We start from the raw sequence: 21608 nt of genomic DNA on the forward strand, positions 1-21608 counted from the left end.
ACGCATGTTCTTTTTTACTTGGCTGCAAGGTGTATCTCCTACGTTTGCAATCAAGAGAAGAAAACAAAGGTCCCTCTTCCCTCTTGTAGCTCTGCAACTCATCAAGTATGAGGTCTCGGAGGTCTGTATTAGGAACCAATCTTCGAATACATGTATCCAAGCCAATTTGAACCTTTGCATCTGCTTTAGAAGTGTTGGAGAAATAGTACTTGGGGTTGAAGAAGTGGGCAGCTGCATGAATGTGTTAGTGGAGTTGTTAGTTCCACCTACGATCAATGATGTTCCATATGGGTCTATATTTGGTCTCATTTGACCTATACAAGTGTTGAATGACCTCTTTTGCCCTATCCATGGCCTCATATAGAAACCCCATGGGGTTTTTATCCCCATCCACAATTTGTAGAACCTTCACCAATGATTTTAATACCTGGACATAATAAAACATACAAAAACTAGCAAAGGAAAATATTTCAAAATTTAATACTAAATCATCAATGAATACTTGAAAACTTACTTTGAGGGTCTCTTCCATCAACTTTTCAAAGCTAGCATCAAACACAATCCTCACAATCTTCTCTGCTTTAGGTTTCTTGGCATAAAGACTCTCTAACCAGCCAAGGAAAATATTCGTAGAACCTTCACCAACGATTCTAACACCTAGACATAATAAAACATACAAAAACCAGCCAAGGAAAATATTTCAAAATTTAATCCTAAATCATCAATGAATACTTGAAAACTTACTTTGAGGGTCTCTTCCATCAGCTTTTCAAAGTTAGCGTCAAACAAAACCCTCACAATCTTCTTTGCTTTAGGCTTCCTGGCATAAGGACTCTCTAACCAGCCAAGGAAAATATTGGTAGCATAGTTCCAAAAATCGTCCAAAAATCACCGGAATCACCAATTCAGCGAGTCAATTTGACTAGGCCGATTTTTTTGCCTCTTGAATTGGAATCGACGATTTTTTTGGCATGAATCGCTTGAATCGCCAATTTAGGCGATTCATGCCAAAAATTGCCTGAATCTGCCCTAAAAATCAGCTATAAGTTAGTAACTTATGAGATTATTATTTGCCTGTCAGTGATTTGTTTTTCTTGTCAGAAGAAGAGAGTAACAAGGGTATTTACAATTGAAAACCTCTGTACTACAATTGTGATAAACCACACGATCAAATACACACAATAATGATACACAAAATGAGCCTCTGCTAATAGTTATCAGTATCACCATAACATCAACAACGCTTTGCTACAGTATCAAAGCTAGCCACCAGCAGTTCAAATTCCTCACCAAAGAAAATACATCACACTGAGCTATCAAAACGTCACTACAGGAAGTCTCGTCTATTACATAGCGGTGACACTTCATTGTATTAGCCATGTACACAACTGTTACAATATTGTTGCCTTTCTGATGACCAAAAGTAATGCAGACATAAGACTCTTGGCATAAGACAGTCACACATGCACATCCCATTTTGATAATTGATAATACCCAAGAATAAGACACTTCAACCATCCAAACATCCAAGGTTTTCATAAAATAACGGGATTGATTGAATGAGGTCTTTCAGCCACTGAGCATATGTAACATCAAACACTGATGGAGATGACAATCTAAGATATAAATATTCATCACAGGTATATATAGGGACAATCTAAAGGCTTTCTTTAATGTAACCCACAACAAACACATTGCCTTGGCAAGATTACTGGGTGTTTTAAATACTACTACTATATTGGTGAAAATTTGATTGTTAATAAATGCCATATTTCGTCTTCAGCAAACCTGGAAGTTACACTTTGTTAAGTTTTTTGTGCAGCACAGTATATTGGTTTCATAAATATGGGAAGGGTAATGTTTAATAAAAGAAGTCTGGTTTAAACTTGAATATCTTATCTTCTTTGGTAGGATCTTTTGGGATGATCTGATTCCTTGGCCTGAATCTGCCCTAAAAATCTGATTTAAAAAAAATTTTGTTTACAGATATTGATATTGAATCACTGATAGACATACGTTTCAAACTTTCATGGATCTTCATCTTAGATTCTTACATACATTTATGATTTGATGTCTTATGGATCTTCATCTTACATACATTCTATGATTTGAATCATTATGATCATTTGATTTCTATTTACTTCAGCTAGCCTACAATTTACATTTTACATAACATAGTTACGTATGTGATGGATTTTATGTTCCATGTTTATGTATGTTAAGTTTTAACTAATATTTGATGATGTTATAGTGTGTTTAAGTTATATTCAATAAAGGGTGCATGAAATAAGTTTTAAATTGTTAAAATCTCTAACTTTAAAGGGTGTTTTCAAATTTTCCGATTCATCGCAGATTCATGGGCAATTCATGGGCGATTCACGATTCGATTCAGCTTTCCCGATTTTGATTTGATTCCGATTCTCGTTACTTTGATTGGTAGAACCTTCACCAATGATTCTACTACCTGGTCATAATAAAACATACAAAAACCAGCCAAGGAAAATATTTCAAAATTTAATACTAAATCATCAATGAATATTTGAAAACTTACTTTGAGGGTCTCTTCCATTAGCTTTTCAAAGCTAGCATCAAGCACAATCCTCACAATCTTCTTTGCTTCAGGCTTCTTGGCATAAGGACTCTCTAACCATTTCTTATCAAGAAACATGCGCCTGAGGTCTAGCAATGTCTCAGATATGCTTTGCAAGTTTAGAAAATTAGTAGCAAAGCGTGTGACCCTGCCCATACAAGATCCTTACCACTAGTGTGCTCTCTCATAAGACTTAAGACCCATGTATAATTGTAGATGTACTTAGCAATATTCCTTCCATCTTCAACCACCTTCTCTACCCAGCTCACTTTCCTTAGATCCTCAAGAAGCAAGTGAAGAAAATGAGCAACATAAGGGCTCCAAAATAATGTGGGATGTCTCTCCATGAGAAGTCTACCAGCAGCCAAATACGCAGTTGCATTATCAATCACAATCTGGATGACATTAGCCACTCCCACTTCTATTACCACCTCATCCAACATGTTACACAATTTTTTTGCATTTTTTACTTGATCAGAGGCATCAACCGATTTTAGAAATACCAACTACCCCCCTGAAGCAACTATAAAGTTGATGAGCGTTTTGTTCCTGCCATCTGTCCACCCATCAGATATAATAGCGCAAACTTTCTATTCCCAAACTTTTCTTTGCTTTTCCACAAGCTAATGAATATTTCTTACCTCGTCTTGTAACAATGGCCCACTCACCTAATAGGGAGTTGGGGGCTTGAACCCCTTACTAGACAAAGAAATGGAAGTTACCACTTGATCCCAATACAAACTACATAAAGCATTGAAGAAAATATCATTACGGATCCATAATCTTGTAATTGCCACCTTTTTCTTCTCATGCATCTCTTTGTTCCATATAGTGCCTAGCAAGCCAGGTTGAGCACCAAGAGTGTTACGTGGAACCCAAAAGTCTGACTAGAGACCCACTCATACTTTCTGATCCTCGTATCCGAGGCCTAATAGAAGAAGAACCCTCTCTACCCGTTTTTGATCGTGTAGAACTAAAAGTCTCCATTGGGGCTGCCATGGCCTCAAATGTCCTCTTTTTTTCTGCCTTACCTTGTGCATATTTTTGTTGGCTTGTCAAAGCCTCTCTTGTAACCTCTTCTGAATGTACTCACATGGTGTAATATCATTGCATGGAATCTTTGCAAGATGGTATTTCAATCGGCTTATCCCTAAACTCATTTTCTTATGGCAATGGATACATTCGATGTGTTCACTGATTACCCCTTGGATCCCATGTTTCCATAAAGGATCCTTAACTCTGCCACCACCAGTCATCCTATTTCTATGGGTATGTCACTGACACAAGTCTGCAGTTGAACTTTGCAAGTATAAGAATGAACAAATTAAATAAGTTTGATATTAAACATAATTTAGAACAAGTTTGAAACAATATGAATATATACTTATAGAATTTAATGATTAAATAAAGTTTTGAAATAGTATATTGATATTCATTAGTTTAAGACATTTGTTTTTGTATTAAATAAATACAATATAGAAAGTTTTAATTTCATGAACTTCATAAAATATTGTACACTATTACTATTTTTAGTATTTAGTATTTATATTTATTAATTTTAAATTTAAATAAAATAATAATAAATACAATATTACAATTAATTATCAGAAAATAATATACTATTTACTCATGATATCAAATAAATGATCATCTTATTAATAAAATTATAAATCAATAAACATGTATTTTGAAAAAAAAATTCTAACTTGGATTGTTGAAAGCTCAAACTTCAAATGCAAACGATATCCAATCTAGAATCTGGATTGTTCACACTTGAATGAACAACAGTGAGTAGTGAGCACAATTGAAGATATCAGGATCAAATAACAGTCTATGAGAGTCGAGACTATGCCTGTGCAATCGTTTAGAACTTCAGAAGAAAAAGAGGAAGCAACGGATGTGAAATATCTATGGTTTTTGCTCATTAATCATCACTCAGTCATCCCCGTCATCAATCATCACCATCCCAAATGCAAATAAGATACTGGTCATTAGTCATCCGTAGCCAAATTGTGAACAATCACCCAGTCTGTTATGCGATGACGTAACTTTGTCGTCCATTCAAACCTAAAAATATTTTTGTCTTTTTGCATTGACTTGGCATCCGCAATTTTAACTCCCACTTTTATTTGTATGTTGCAATTTTTTTCACTGTTTAACGCTGCAATTTTTTGATAATTTCGTTCCCGATTTAATAGGTGTTTTTATCTTTTTCTTGGGCATCTCGCGATATCTCGCGGTTTTTTCGATATACTACAGATATTTGAACTACATTTAGTCAATTTATGTGTGAACCTCAGAAGATCTATCTCATGGCAGCCAAGCATATTTTGATATACTTACGAGGCACTATTGGGTTTGGTTTAAAATATGACAATGTTAAGTTACAAATTCAAGGGTATTTAGATCCTGACTGAGCCAACAGTTCTACTGATCGGAAAAGCAATACAGGATGTTTTTTAGCCTTGGGTCTGCTATGATCTCTTGGTTTAGCAGGAAACAATGTGCAGTTGCTCAAAGTTCTACTGAAGCGGAGTACATAGCGGCATCTATGGGAGCTCAAGAAGTAGTGTGGTTAAGGAAGTTATTGGTCGGACTATTTGGGAAGCCCTCGAATCCCATAGTTATACATTGCGATAATCAAAGCTACATTTAACTCTCAGTAAATCCAGTCTTCCATAATAGATCCAAGCACATAGAAATTCCCTATCACTACATTAAAGATATGGTGGACAGAAATGTTATCAAGTTGGTATATATCAACACTAAAGAGCAAACTGCCGACATATTTACCAAACCTCTTGCAAAATTAAAAGTGGAATATTTCAGAGGTAAACTTTGTATGACTAAGATGTAAATGTAACTCTTGAGATTAAGTCTCAGTTTTGTTTTATATATATATATATATATATATATATATATCTGTGTGTGTATGTATATATGTATATATATGTATATATATATATATCTTTTTATGTTGAGAGTTACTATTGTGCACATGCGTATTTTATGAAAGGTTCCGATCTTTCATTAATTGGATGTAAGGTCTCTATTGTAAGGTGACAACCTTAACAATAGATTGACCTGTTATCATAAGGCTTCATTAAGTTGTTGTCCTGGAATGTGTCGAAAATTATGATAACAAAAGTATCATTAAGTTGTTGTCTCGGAGTGAGCCAGAAAGCACGATACTACTTGTGTTGTTAATTTCTTTGAGTTTTTCATCTATTATCATGATGGACTACATACATTTGTTGTCCTGGAGTGAGCCGGAAATCATGATACTTGTTAAATATATTGAGATCAAGATTGAGTATTTGATAGACTATATTAAATTATTGTCTTGAAATGTGCCGAAAATCAGATAACATTCCTTTGAGGATATACTTATTAATAAGCATTTTGTTGATGCTAACTCTTATATGAGGTTGATGAGGTTATTTAGAACCTAATCACAAATTATGAAATTGATCATATCCTCCCTTGCTAAGAAAGCGTGTTAAAATATAGCTTTAGTCTGATTGATAAACTGATGCCAGATACATGATTAGATCAAGATTGATATCATACTTATGTCCAAATTGGACTGTATATATATTGTGATATTGCTATTAGGATTTAACTGTGTGATTTTGAGTCAAACTCATTGACCCATGTTTTATGAGTAGTGATTCAACATGATTCCATCTCTCATGAGAATAAATGGAACACTTAACACTCATTGGATCTAGGTGATGCTCACAAGGGTGAAGCACCAGGACTTCCTGGGAGGTCACCCATCCCAGTACTACTCTAGCTTGAGTGTGCCTAACTACAAAGTTTCCTCCATGGTTAAACCCAAAGCTTGCAACCCCATTTGCAAAACCTTCACCAAGTGTTTTGCCTTATGAACCATTCACTAGAAAGCCCCTTAAGCTCATAATTGATAAGTAGGAGATAACTTCCACAATAAGTCAAATTTGATATTGCTATCAGGATTTAACTGTGTGATTTTGAGTCAAACTCATTGACCCATGTTTCATGAGTAGTGATTCAACATGAATCCATCTCTCATTAGAATAAATGGAACACTTAACACTCATTGGATCTAGGTGATGTTCATAGGGGTGAAGCATCGGGACTTATTGGGAGGTCACCCATCTCAGTACTACTCCAGCCTGAGCGCACTTAACTACGGAGTTTCCTCCATGGTTAAACCCATAGCTTGCAACCCCATTTGCAAAACCTACACCAAGTGTTGTGCATTATGAACCATTCATTATAAAACCCCTTAAGCTCATCAATTGATAAGTAGGAGATAATTTCCACAGTAAGCCAAATTGTGATATTGCTATTAGGATTTAACTGTGTGATTTTGAGTCAAACTCATTGACTCATGTTTCATGAGTAGTGATTCAACATGAATTCATCTCTCATGAGAATAAATGGAACACTTAACACTCATTGGATCTAGGTGATGCACACAGGGGTGAAGCATCAGGACTTCCCGGAAGGTCACCCATCCCAGTACTACTCTAGCTTGAGTGCGCTTAACTATGGAGTTTCCTCCATGGTTAAACCCAAAGCTTGCAAACCCATTTGCAAAACCTTCACCATGTGTTGTGCCTTATGAACCATACATTAGAAAGCCCCTTAAGCTCATCAATTGATAAGTAGGAGATAATTTCCACAGTAAGTCAAATTGTGATATTGCTATCAAGATTTAATTGTGTGATTTTGAGTCAAACTCATTGACCCATGTTTCATGAGTAGTGATTCAACATGAATCCATCTCTCATGAGAATAAATGGAACACTTAAAACACATTGGATCTAGGTGATGCTCACAGGGGTGAAGCACAGGGACTTCCTGGGAGGTCACCCATCCCAGTACTACTCCAGCCTGAGCGTGCTTGACTTACTGTGGAAATTATCTCCTGTATATATATAGTCATTGCCTCATATTATCGAGCCTTGATAGACTGTGTTATCATCCAGATTACATCTGTATTGTCACTCAAATTCATCTTGAGTTGATGCTATCATAATCACCCAGATCGTAATCGGGCCTGTCTTATTGTCACCCAAGTTGTAATCAGGCCTTAACAAATATGATGATCTCAATGTATGTTTAGTTATGGATAAATCATGTCCACGTAGGGATATGACCCTACATGGCTCATGCCACATAGTGTCATGCCTCTATGGTGACATGTCCATTCCATCTCATATTTATATTGATACAAATGCAATGAAGAACATATCAATAACAAGGAAATATTACTATCCATTGTATCTGCTATCCTCAGTGAATTATTCAGAAATTGTATAACATATTATTGTGATCTCCTTCAACCATTGAATACTCCATATACATTGTATGCATTAGTAATTCTGCAAACACAATTCAGAGAAACAATATCAGTCATAAGTTCTGAAGATTCAAAATATAGATCTAAGGAGAGAAATCAATAACATAATCCAGTTGACATAGCAGAAGTAAATTATATCAGATTACTCTATCACAGATCCTAGATTCCTTAACAAAAGCATTCACCATCTTCATCTAATTCAAAGTCAAAGAAACAAAAGGGAAAATAATTTGTTGCAATTGTAGATTCTAAGTCAGAGAGATGGATCCTTGATTCTGGAGCTTCACATCACATGGCTTTATCATAGAGTGTGCTCTCTTCCTTTAAAATTTGTTTGTCACCAAATATCTTGATGCCTAACAACACATATATGAGCGTGGGAAAGGGTTTATTGACATAGACAAGGGATTATTCAGTGATGTCCTTTGTGTATCTTCATTGTAAACAATATCCTTTCTATCTATTAGATCCCACATAGTAGAGGAGGAAAAAATTTTGAGTTCACTCCATATTCTGTGATTATTCGGGATTTGCATAGTAGAGGTATTGTTGCAGTTGGGAAGGTAGATCATCAGTCTCAATTATACACCTTCTCACACTTTTCTTCTCGTGTTCCTTTGGCTGATATACACACTATGGCATCTACTGTGGACACTTTTGAGGAGATTTAATATGGTCAAGTGAATCTTGGTTTTCTTTCAATTGAGTTTCAACTTTCAAAAGACATGTTGATATTGCATCTTCTACATTGACTATTGTTTTTGATGATTCTTGTATTGCTATGGCTTCCATTGATTCAGTACAACAAGACATTCATTGTCTTCTAGAAACAACTCCTTGGGATGAGTATGTTATAGCATTCTTGGTTTGTTTTGTGAGTCCTATCTCACAGACTTAGATTGAGTGCATACATCTTTTCTTTGATGAATTTGTCGTTTCTTCTTCAGATGATTAAGGGGAGACTTTTGACTCTCTTATTCTTTACCCACAGGGTCATTCGTCTCAGTTTGACATGACTATGGTCATTAAGAAACATTTGGAGGAGGTACCTTGTTCCTTAGAGAAGATACCTTTATGTTTAGGTTTTGTTCTACATTCATCTCCACTAGGTTCTGGATTGTCATCTTCTATAGTGTGGCGTAGAACACTTGATTTGACGGTGACAACTTTTGACATTGACATATGGACACCTAAACAAATCTAACTCTAAGTATAAGAAAGGATATAATTTATACTGCAATGTTATATTTGTATAATTTCTCCCCCCCCCTAAGCTGGAAATGACTCTGTTGAACTGTGCAGTAAACTTGCAAGCGGATTGCCCAAATCAGGTTGGAATCCAACCCTCTTCGGGCATTATTTCTCAACATGGGAAAACTTCCACCCCTTTCCATCAAGCCTCCGATGCATGACATGATCAAAGATCTCCGATTTGGATTGAGAATGGTGTGGAGGAAAGGCAGATTTAATGGTCTTAACACTTAAAAAATTTTGGGTTTCTGGTTGAGATTGTCCAAGTTGGGTCAGGATCCGACCCTCTTTGGGCATTTTCGCCCAAACTTTGATAATCTCCACCTCTCCCCTTCTTGGCAAAGCCTTTGGTGCCTTTCAAATCTATTTGAAAACTTAGCAATTATGATGAAAATGATTTGAGAGGGATGAAATGTGTGTTTTCTGTACTTAGAAATTTTATGTTGCTGGCTGGGAAAGCCCAAAACATGTTAGAATCCGACCTATTTTGGGCATCACAAATCTTCCATTTTGGCTCAAATCATTAGTGCCTTTGAGAATCTATTCAAACTTGTGAATTTTAGTGCCTTTGAGTTGGGTCAGAATACAACCCTCTTTGGGCATTTGCCCAAACTTTGATGATTTCTACCCTGCTATTTTAACTCAAAAACTTTGGTCTATTTGTAGTCTGTTTTGAATTGGGCCAAATTTGATGGAAAAATGACTTGAAGAGTGAAAATTTGGTGGGTTTGACACTCGAGACTTTTTCTGATGATTGGGAATGCCCAAAACAGGTTGGAATCCGACCTGATTTAGGCATTAATGGAGACATGACCAAAACAGGTCAGAATCCGACCTGATTTAGGCATTAATGCCCAAAATGTGGGAGATTGCAACCTCTTTTGCCCCCAATATCTCATACCATGATGCAAATTGCTAAAACTTAATGAATTTGATAAAGGGATAGTTTGAACAAGCAAAGATTTGGAGATTTTGGGGACTTAATTTTTCTGATGTAAGGGTGAATTGTCCAGATAAGGTCGGAATCTGACCTGATTTGGGCATTAACTCAAAAACTTTGGTCTATTTGTAGTCTGTTTTGAATTGGGCCAAATTTGATGGAAAAATGACTTGAAGAGTGAAAATTTGGTGGGTTTGACACTCGAGACTTTTTCTGATGATTGGGAATGCCCAAAACAGGTTGGAATCCGACCTGATTTAGGCATTAATGGAGACATGACCAAAACAGGTCAGAATCCGACCTGATTTAGGCATTAATGCCCAAAATGTGGGAGATTGCAACCTCTTTTGCCCCCAATATCTCATACCATGATGCAAATTGCTAAAACTTAATGAATTTGATAAAGGGATAGTTTGAACAAGCAAAGATTTGGAGATTTTGGGGACTTAATTTTTCTGATGTAAGGGTGAATTGTCCAGATAAGGTCGGAATCTGACCTGATTTGGGCATTAATGCCCAAAAACTCCAAATTTACGACACCTTTAGTTTGCCCAAAACATTGTGATTTCTTGAAATCTGCTTCAACATGTGGTAAATTTGGATGAAAATGACCTATAAGAAAAGAAACTTAGAGGGGATTGATTGGGTTTTAAACAATTGCCCAAACATTTGCATTTTCCAAACGCACCCCCCCCCATTACACTAAATTCTTTGTAAACTGCACTTTTATATGCCAAAGTCAGAGTGGGGAAGGAGCAAGCATGGGGTTGGGTGGATTTTTGGAAGGGCAAGTCATAATTTTAATGAAAAATGTTGCCCAAGTGAGGTTGGAATCCGCCCTCTCCTAGGCATTTTGTGCCCAGAGCCTTAAGATTTCTGACATATATTTAAACAATTGCAAAACTCAGAAAATTAATAAGGCAAAGTAGGCCTTGAAAGGAGTTAAAATATTATAATATTAATGCTCAAATGGCCAGCTTGGCCCTTGAGAAAGATGTGTCTTTTGCCCCCCAAAATCACCTATAAATAAAAACTCAATACATTCATTTGAACACCACCTCAAGCCTTCCTTCCCTGTTCTTCAAGACCAGTGAATTTCTTAGAATGGGCAGCGATTTTTCATCAGGAATAAACAGTGTTTTTTCATCAGAAGTGGGATCCATTTTCCTAACATTTTGGATTTGCAGGATCTTCACAATTGACAACAATTCTCCAAGGAAAAGTTAGAGACAAAGGTGGCAGAAAAACAAAATCTAGGCATGTTATGGGTAAAAAACACAAAAAACCCCAGGTTGTTTCCCAGATTTAGCATAATTTCCATTCCAAATTTTCAGTAGGAAGTGAGTTTTGATCTCATGTTTAAGAAAAGTTCATTTCATTTTGATGTTGACTAACATGAAAACTCTTAGATTTCTTCATACTTGTCAATTTTTCAAAGCTTAATTACATTTTCTCTCCTTTGTTTTTGCAAGGTCATTCTTAAAGATGAGGCTTGGAAGGCAAGAGAGAGGATAAGAGTATTCCAGAAAGTTGAAATGCAACCACAAGGTTCTGAAGGATATCAAATTGTCATCCAACTACATGAAGGAGAAATAAAAGAAAGATCAAATTTCAAGTTTTTTGAAGGATTCAAGCATGCCAATTCAATTCAGGTCACAAGTAAATTCGAGAAGATGGAAGAAATTTGAAAACATGAACCATCTTGATCATTGTCAAGGAGATGAGTAGATTTGGAAAGAGTTAATCAAAGTTAGAAAAGTTGGGCATCAAGAGATCATTCCTTCATCAAGGGTTACTTTCTGACAATCGAGCAAGAAATATTTACAGTTCTATCAAACTCATTCCACAAGTCAAGATTCAAAGCACATGTTCTTAAATAGATCTACTAGATAGGGTTGATGAGGTGGCACTATGTTGTCTCCTCCAATCAGAAAATTCAAGATTCAAGCACAAGCAAGCAATCATATCATGACACACTTTATAATTTTCTTATCATCTCACAATGCGGTGGCCTCATGTAATAGGCTGTAAATTTGGCAACCCTAATTAGGTTTTGTGGGAATCCATCTTGGCCTTTTGATCTTCAATCGATCTTGGCCCTTCGTTGTAATGGAAGTCTTCTATAAAAGGTCAAGGCCTTCTCATTTGTAAGGGGTTAGAAGTTTGGATTAGAGAGCAATAAGTAGATTAGAGTAGGCTAGCTAAGAGAGAGACATCCTCAAATTGTTGCTATGATGCTATCAAAATAATGGATTAATAATTGTTGGTTCTTCATCGCGAATTACTTAACATTGCTTTGAAGTGTTGCATGGTTTCCTAAATCTATCACTTGAATTAGATTTGTATTCATGTTCAAGTAGTTAGTTGGATGAAAGTTTTTGTGGGTGTTTATTAGCTTGACTCGAACAAATGCAGGCCACTAGTCTCTTGCTGATGGTAGGAGTGCCTTGTGTGGTAAGTCGATGATTGAATGCACTAAACTTCAATTGGTGTTGATTCTTTAGTTTGCATCCATTGATGGGATTAGGAAGGAGATATCAATTTGAACACCATTTGAGTATTCATTAGAAGCTTCCACTAGATGGGTGGAGTCATTGGTGAGATTGCATCTGGTAGAGTCCAAGTCATCCATGCTTCCTTTCATTCTTAGAAGTAGAATCAGAACTTCAAGTTGAAGAGGAAATTTGAAAATTGAATATATTTTCATTGCATATTGTGAAGCCAAATCTTTAGAAGTGCAAGAGCTGATATCGATTGAATGAATAGCATAAGTCCCCTAAGTAGTTACTAGAAAATCACATCACTTGACTGATAAAGTATTTGCAATTAACGGAACCTTGGGTTACTTCCCAAATTTTGACCTAATTTTAAATTTAATTGTAGTCATTAGATTAAATGGATTTTCTTTCATAATCATGTGAAGAAGGTAATTAAATATATCTATTGTATTCATTATGTTAATTGTTTAATGAAGATAGTCGTTATCCATTATTTTCCATGTGATGTTTAGTAGTTGCTTGATTATGGAATTTTGGTTAATATTTAAATTCTTTATCTATATTAAATGTTATTATGAAATTATTATGGAACTTGTTATTATCGTGAAAATATTGCATAGGTGATTGTAGGAGAAGATGAAGGGGGGAAGCATTGCTGAATAGGATGAACGGAAGGGGATATTAGCTTAGTCCAATTATTAGGTTGACAGGTATGACCTTAAATTGCTTTGGTAAGAACTTAGCGACTTGATCTTCAGGATACAATTGATAGACCCGCATGAGCTATTAAATAAGAACACTTTAAAACATAAATTAATTTAATTAAAAATAATATGTACCTCAAAGGTTTTTGATTGATCTTTCTACCACATCATTATAATATATACCTATGTACGTTCACATAGATATAAGAATAAAATGACACCATAATGTTATTTTTATAGTAATATGATGCCACCTCATAAGTATAACTACGTGCATGTAGATAGATATAAACTATAATTATTTTTGATTTATAACCTTCAAATCTTTTTCCATTTTTATTCATTTTCTTGCTAGAAACTGAATGAACACTTGGCATATTTATTTGGCATCCAAGAGCCAAGACTCTCCTTTTTATGTTATGGCTTCTTGGAAGCCAAAGAGTCATATAACCTTCATCTATCATGAGGTCAAGAGAGACGGAGGAGAGATATAACTCATCATCCAATTTCCTTCTCATCATCCGACTTCCTTTTCTAACACCCGATCTCCATTCTTTTTACCTCCCGATAACTCTGTTGATACCATCTGATACCTCTGCATTATAAACATTGCCAATCTCTTTCACGTTCTGCCTTATATTATTTTCTCTTTGTTGAAGACGTGATTATATTTCACACTAAGTTTGTGCCTGGAGATCATTTCAAGGAAGAGCTGAATCATTAGCGTCTAGAAAGACTCCAATCTTTTCTAGATTATACTAGGTTATGTGGTCAATCATATTCCAAGTATTGCTATAAATTTCATTATCAGTTGTTACTACATTATGATTACCATAACAGCAGGCTGCATTTTATGTTCATCATGCTTAAGTATCATTGGTTAGACCCTCTTTAAGGAGCTGTTCATGATAAATAAAAGCCAAGTATCCATGATATGGAATCATAATTTATTTATGCCATTGATAGTCAGAATCAAATGATATTTTTCTCTACAAGTATTTAAGAACACATTCTTCTAATCACAGATTGTGATAAGTTGGAAACATATATTATTCATAAATCAGTTGAGAATCAACAGACAAAGCCAATTGCTCTGAAATCCAAGCACCTAGGACTCACCGGCTGTATAGCCATGGAAAAGGTGAAGAGGTGAGATGGAATCTACAATGACATGGAAATACAAGTCAGAAATGATACAATAAATCTAAATTAATTTCATTTAATAGCTCATGCTTGTCCATATTATTGTTCCCCTATTGTCAAGTTGAGCACTGGTGATCGGGTCATTGAACCCATCAGAAAACCTTGGCCAAGGTCATTTTAAGGCATGTTTGTCATCTATGATCACTTGATATCAGTAGAGCCAATTATTCAGACATGTTTGTCCATAACTGTACGGACATCCTAAACATTGGAATGCTCAGGTGGCTGGACTAAAAGTATCCCAAGCTCGATCTTGGGGTAGGGAGGGCCTTTCTATTCAATAGATTGTGTGGGGATAAATATGGTCCGAGGTTGGGAGGTTAAGCCTAAGTCAATGCTCCTCCTCTTATCGAAAGCCAAGGATTGCACAACCAACTACAGACTCACCAGATATTACTTGTATGTTCTTCTTTTTCATGTTAAGCATTTACTTTATTTATATGTATGGAAAGATAGTAAATCGTTATTTCAGTTATCACAATTGATCATTGTTATAGTTATTTCTGTTAATCGTTATTATAGTTGATCATTGCTTCAGTTGATCATTGATATAGTTATTTCAGTTGAGCTTTGTTTTTAAGTTAATAGTTGGTAGTTAAAAGCAGTTAATGTCCCATGAAAAGGAATTTAGTGTATTTGATCAAGAATTTGTTGAGGAAAACTCTTTCTAGATCGCCTTTATTTTGTTATGAAAATTTGTTTGTTAGACCTTGAACTCATTTGATGATCTTCCTTTGCAAGCTTAGCATGAGATATGACATTATATCAAGAGAGGATTGAGTGTTTGATGTTTCACTTCAAAACATTGAATGTTTGATTTTGCATGTTGTAGCGAAACAAAAATCACATCAACATAAGGTGGTGCTACAAGGATGGCTGAATTGAAATTCATTGTTGGAACCACTAGAAAATCAGAGCGGTACTGGTATACACTCTCCATCATCACGACAATTGAGATTGGCGAGGGCAAACAAAGTGCATTCATGGAGTTGCCAACAATAGTGAGCGTTTAAAGTTATATTTGAGATAGGAGATCTCTCTTAAAGTGAAAAATCCCTCAAAGTGGAAAATTTGATAAAACCCCCAGAAGTTGAAAAAGTAGAAGAGAAAGCGTAAAGGTCTCTCAATGGATAGGCATGTGGATGTTCTCCCTGTTTGATTTGATTTCAACAAACAATTGCATCCACATGATTTGAATCAACTTGCAGCATCAAGGTAGTATAGGATACATGATGCCACAAAACAGAAGAGATTCATTGCTTGATATTCCTTTTGAGGGTGGACTTGGCATTACGGAGGGGAAATTATTTTTCACAAGTATATGAACTAGTAGTACTTGTCAATTTAAAAGTAGAATTACTTGAGTTCAAAGAGGTATCAATAGGAAACTAAGATGCGGATATGGAGGAAATAATTGGTGTAGTGTGCCTTTCACATTCAAAATCTACTTGCCCATCTAGTCACGACAATATTGACTTGATCAAGTTTCAAATGGGTTGGTATGGGGGAATATCAATGGGGGGGGGTGGAAAGAATTTCTCTTAGCTTCCATGTTGGATGTCGAATAAAGGTGGTAGTCATTAGTTGTGTTGCAAACCAAAGGTTGAAGAAAGAAATCAGTTGCATTAAGGCAACATGGATGAGCATAATGATGATGGTAATCAAGAGAACGAACTTTTATGCATTACACCACAACGTGTTGTAAAGAAAATCAAGGACACAATTAGTTTCATCCAAGGAAGAGGAGACATAGAAGACAAAGATGAACATCATGAAGAACTAGAAGAAGATCACCACAAGTTTGAAGAAGAAATCTTTGATGAAATTTCATCTATGATTCAAGTCCAGGTTTTAAAGGATGAATTGCAAGAAATTTCATGCACCCTTAGGGATGAAAGCAATCAAACAGATGTGTTAGACGAAGAAATTCAAGTAATCACAGGTGAATCTAGGTATGAAGAAAAATTGATAGGAGATTCAAAGATGTCATTACCACTACATTCTTTGGGAAGGTTCTAAGGTATTTCATGATAATCAAGTTATTGCAAGTGGCATGATTAACCATCGACTTAGACTCCTAGAGACTCTGCCACTTGAGATTGAATTGGATGAACTTGTAATGATGTTTGGCGATGGTCATTGTTCCATTTTTGAAGGTTCCAAGTTTGACAAGAATCTACATTAGGAATTGCAAGATGTTCCTAAAGAGAAATCCACATGCAACCCCATGGGAGAAGAAGATGAAGAATAGTTTGGGATGATACTATAGTGGGACTTTGCATTTGATCAACTTGGGGAAGTATTTGAAGGAGAACTCATCAAGGAATATTTAATTTTGAAGGATGCACTTAGCGAGACTCATTAGGATGCATGGTTTGGGATACACAAGGACAAGCCACCTAAGGCAGTATTCCAAGGGCTTGACTTCATGATTGATCTTGCCTTGACCACTCGGGACTTTGATGCGGTAACATACGAATTTTCTAGACTGAAAATAAATACTAAATTCTGAAATTAAAAGTAGTTAGGAAAGTAAATCACATAACCATATTGCCGAAGTAATCATTATGTACAACTTAAAATCCTTTTCATGTGAAAGCAACTGCATTTTCATAACTGAAATAACCAACAACCAATTTCTATAACAGCTCAAGAGAAAAACTAAGTCATTTCCACATGTTCCATGAATTATATACTAATTATAAGAAATGAACTTGCAAGATAAAATCCAAAAAATAAGACACAAAATTAGCTGAGGTATTTGAAGATGTTGCGCAAGCCTCGGCTTTCTGGTAAGAGGGGAAGCATTGACTTAGGCTTAACCTCCAAATGTAATGTTCCCATTTTTCCTAGCATTGGAGTTTCAAGGATTAGCCTATTATTGTGATCCTCATAGGCCAATTATTGTGGATAGAGGGTCTTCTGTGGCAGTGGCTTGGCTAGGGATAGAACTACACTTACAAGTTCTTAATGTTATTTAAATTACTGTTGTTTCTTATGACTTTGGTTAGTACATATGAATGAATTTGGAATGAAGAATTGGCCATGTAAATGTGGAATTAAATTGGCAAGTCAAATTGTTCTTGGCAATTAATTAATTGTATTCCGTTTGAAATCAGCTAAGAGGTGAACTTCAATTATAATGGTTGGCCATTATCTTTGTCAAATCAAATCATTATCTTATCTTTGTTTATTTGAGTATGGAAATTTGGGTTTGTGAAAATTACAACTTTTACAATAATAGGGAGTCCAATCCAAAAGTATGGACACTACTTGCCAAGTGTTTGATTAAATGCCAAATTTTTGATTAGTAGAGGAAATCAATGTTATTTAAGCTATAACCAGCTGGGAGTTTTTACAGTGGTATCAGAGCGGTTTCCACTAGCCTGTGAGAATTGGGCTTAGTTTGATTAGTGCTTTATTTTGGAGATTCGGTTCTCAGGGTTATGGATGGCGACAGAAGGTTTGGTATTTGTTATATTCGCAAAGGGCGTACTTCTCCACCTTGGGATGGAGAATCTGAGATACGGGGTATTGTGAAACAGTAGGATGTGCTAGTGAATGAGTTGAATCAAAATCACAAAAGCATAACCCAACTGATATTGAATCCGAGATTTGAGCAGCGCATGATATCGCTTTGCGAAGAGTGAAATGTGATGATATAGTTGCGGCTATAGATGTGTAGGACATTTGTTATGAGTCACCGCATGAGCTAGGCGTAGTTGAGGTGGAATGTGATGAGAATTCATGTCATGTTGAGTCAGATGATGTAGTTGTCGGCATGAGTTCTAAGGATCATGGATTTGATGGCAATGCAACAATAGTGGGATTAGGAGCATGTGAGGATATTGTCATATTAGCAGCTACTTCTATGCTTATTGAGCCATCTATGGAGGAATTTAGTGATATGCATGCAGTTGTTGATGTGTGTTCTGATGATGGCACACATGTTGATGATTATGAGTTTTCATCAACAACAAATTCGGTTCAGTTTTCTATTGCAGCAGTTAGTATTGTTCTTGTGTCCATGTATTTTGATGTGGCTACACCTATTGTTGATATAGTCGGCATGAGTGCATATGGTTTTCCTGTAGCTACATCTTTTTCAGTGATTATTGGTGATGATCAGGATTCCCGTCCAATATATATTATGTGGGTGGATACAGGGAACAAGAGGATGGATAGATCTTCTATGGAGTTGGCTTCTGGTGACATTCTAACTTTTACATCATTTGCACCAGTTTTGGGTGTGAGGTTGCAGGACATGTGGTTGGTTCTGATGATGTTGGGTTCCAGTTGGTTTAGTGTCTATAGAGATGTCACACACTTCTTCATTTGGGATCCAGGTGGAGGTTGGAGTTCACTGTATCGTTGGATTGCTTAAGGACAAGCAATCTTGGGGAGGGAGGACTGTAATGTCCCCATTTTTCCCAGCATTGAAGTTTTAGGGATTAGCCTATTATTGTGATCCTTGTAGGCTAATTATTGTGGATAGAGGGTCTTCTATGGCAGTGGCTTGGCTGGGTAGGGTCTTATCTTCTCCACATTTCAGTAAGCTACAGGTTGGTCTTCATTTGGCTCAGATCAGACTTCGTTTGGGCTTAGTTTTGTGTACTTACTATTTGTGGTAAGTTGGTGTTGATCAAGATGGACCCTTTCTATTTTTGGAAAGTGCATTTGATCACATGGAGAAATAATAGGTATGACTCCTATTTTAGACAACATATTTAAATGATGAGTATTTTGAGAGTTATTATATTTTTAGTGGCTAAATTATTATTAATTATTAAATGACTTATTATAAAGTTATATTTTAACTTTATAATTTCACTTAAGATGAGAGTTGAGTTATCATTGGAAAGTGCCATTAATTAATTGGTTAAGCCAAGTCAAGTGAGAGAATCTAAAGGAAGCCTCTAATTAATGTTGTGTGGTGAAGCTTCTTGAGTGAAGTTACATTTTGGCAACAAAAGGGAATTTGGAGGTTATAAATACAAGCCCATTTGTTGAGAAAAGCATGCTTGAATATTAATTTGTTTTTGTTGCCTTTGTGGCTTTTTCTGAGGTTCTGATTTTCAAATCCCTTATTGAGGTATAAGGGTTTGATACTGAGAAGTGTGATTGCCTACCTATAGCTGTGAATACTGTGGTTGGTGAGGCTTCATTACTATTGTACCTGATTGTTGCATGTCAATAGTTGAGAAACTTCCTTACTCTTCATACTGTGGCCAGGAGATATTGTTGGAGTTTTGGTTTCATTTCCATTTGCAATTAGAGGAGATCGATTTGCATTTCAGAGGAGTTCTGGAGTATCTTCTATGTCTGTGTTTACTGTGGTTTAGAAGATAATATTGGTTAGAGTTAGTGATTATATTTCATTTGCAATTGAAAGGTCCAATCAATTGGAAATTCACTGTGACCTGTGTTTTTTTTTCTTGGGAGATTGCTGGGCATTGTTTAGGGCCTACATTCATCATTACAGGTCTACATATTGCTGTTGGGAACCTGCATTGGGAAATTCAAGGTCTTTTGTTAGTTATCTGAGGGCTGCGTTGCAGGCTGGCAGCCCACATTGTGTTCAGGAAGAGCTGCGATCTGAAATAGAGGGACTGCATTTCAAGCTGAAGGTCTGCGATTTCAATATCATGCCAAGCATTTAATATTAGCATCTGCATTTTGGTGAGAAGGGGCAGTAAATTTATTCAGTGACGTGCGTATGCTTTGGAGGCGATTAACTTGCAGCTTCTTGTGATAGAACTACACTTACAGGTTCTTAATGTTATTTAAATTACTGTTGTTTCTTATGACTTTGGTTAGTACATATAAATGAATTTGGAACGAAGAATTGGCCACGTAAATGTGGAATTAAACTAGCAAGTGAAATTGTTCTTGGCAATTGATTAATTGTATTCTGTTTGAAATCAGCTGAGAGGTGAACTTCAATTATAATGGTTGGCCATTATCTTTGTCAAATCAAATAATTAACTTATCTTTGTTTACTTGAGTGTGGAAATTTGGGTTTGTGAAAATTGCAACTTTTCCAATATTAGGGAGTCCAATCCAAAACTATGGACACTGCCTGCCAAGTGTTTGATTAAATGCCAAACTTCTGATTAGTGGAGGAAATTGATGTGATTTAAGCTATAACCAGCTGGGGGTTTTTACACCCAACCACGGACCTTATTAACACCCACAAATTTTTTTAACAAGAAAGCCCTCCCTACCCCGGGGTTGGGCTTGGGGCACCTTGGTCTAGCCATCCGAGCATACCGGTGTTTAGAATGTCCTTTCTCACTAATAGGCAAGCACGCTTGATTAACTGGCACCATTGACATTTTGTGATCAATAATAGGAAAGCATGCCTCTAAAATGACCTTGGCCAAGGATTTAGATGGGTTTCTAGTTCTCGATCACCACTGTTCGACTTGATAACAGAGTACAAAATGGACAAACATGAAATTACTTGGATGTGTTATCAAACTTATTTTGATTTTCAGATATTAAGGTCCTGATTCTGTTTCTTTCCCTTGCAGGGTGTTCTTCCTCTTCACCTCCTTTCATTGGCTACTCTAGCTGGAATGAGTCCTTAAAGAAAGTAACTCTCATTTGTGAATAGATCACCTAGATTTCTATCCATGGGTGGTTAAATCGTGAGTACTATATTGAGCAATGATAAGTTTAGTTCTTACAATAACATGACTATAGAGCAGAATTCACAACAGATGTAAGATGGAGAAGAGCATAGACCTCAAGCATTTATACATCTAGAAACTCTGCCTTTATTTGAAAACAACGACATTCAGAGAACTCAAAAATCAGAAAAGACAAGTGTACTAACTTAGACACATAGTGGTGTTTGTGTGTTATCATAAAACCCAATGCATTGTTACAAAGCATATCATCGGGTGTGTTGGTTCCCAAAATTGCAAATTGGAATCCTACGAGTCTTGCCAACTCGATGCTAGGATATCCATCCGGTTATGGCCACTTTGATGGGATTGATTGATACGATCCAAATCCCCTCCACTTTTGGCTCTGCAAAACCAAGACAGGTGTACTTGATCCTAGACAA

At 36.1% G+C, this 21608-nt stretch overlaps 1 protein-coding gene and 1 long non-coding RNA gene across 3 annotated transcripts in view; one reads left to right on the top strand and one right to left on the bottom strand.

Moving 5' to 3' along the window:
• The window catches only part of LOC149557554 (uncharacterized), a 63907-nt gene that overhangs the window by 28497 nt on the left and 13802 nt on the right, over positions 1 to 21608 (bottom strand). The gene's annotated exons all lie outside the window — the stretch shown is intronic.
• LOC149557555 (uncharacterized) overlaps positions 1 to 21608 on the top strand; it is a 96891-nt gene that overhangs the window by 27634 nt on the left and 47649 nt on the right. Inside the window, exon 2 of one of the 2 annotated variants that reach the window (XM_089832187.1) lies at positions 11604 to 11783. The exons of the other annotated variant lie outside the window; for it this stretch is intronic. Coding sequence (XP_089688313.1) covers positions 11604 to 11783 — 180 coding nt within the window. The remainder of the gene's footprint in view (positions 1 to 11603; positions 11784 to 21608) is intronic. 2 annotated transcript variants of the gene reach the window in all.

This window comes from Cupressus sempervirens, chromosome 5 (assembly GCF_028749045.1).
Source record: "Cupressus sempervirens isolate cs-2001-9-10 chromosome 5, ASM2874904v1, whole genome shotgun sequence".
Lineage (NCBI taxonomy): Eukaryota > Viridiplantae > Streptophyta > Pinopsida > Cupressales > Cupressaceae > Cupressus > Cupressus sempervirens.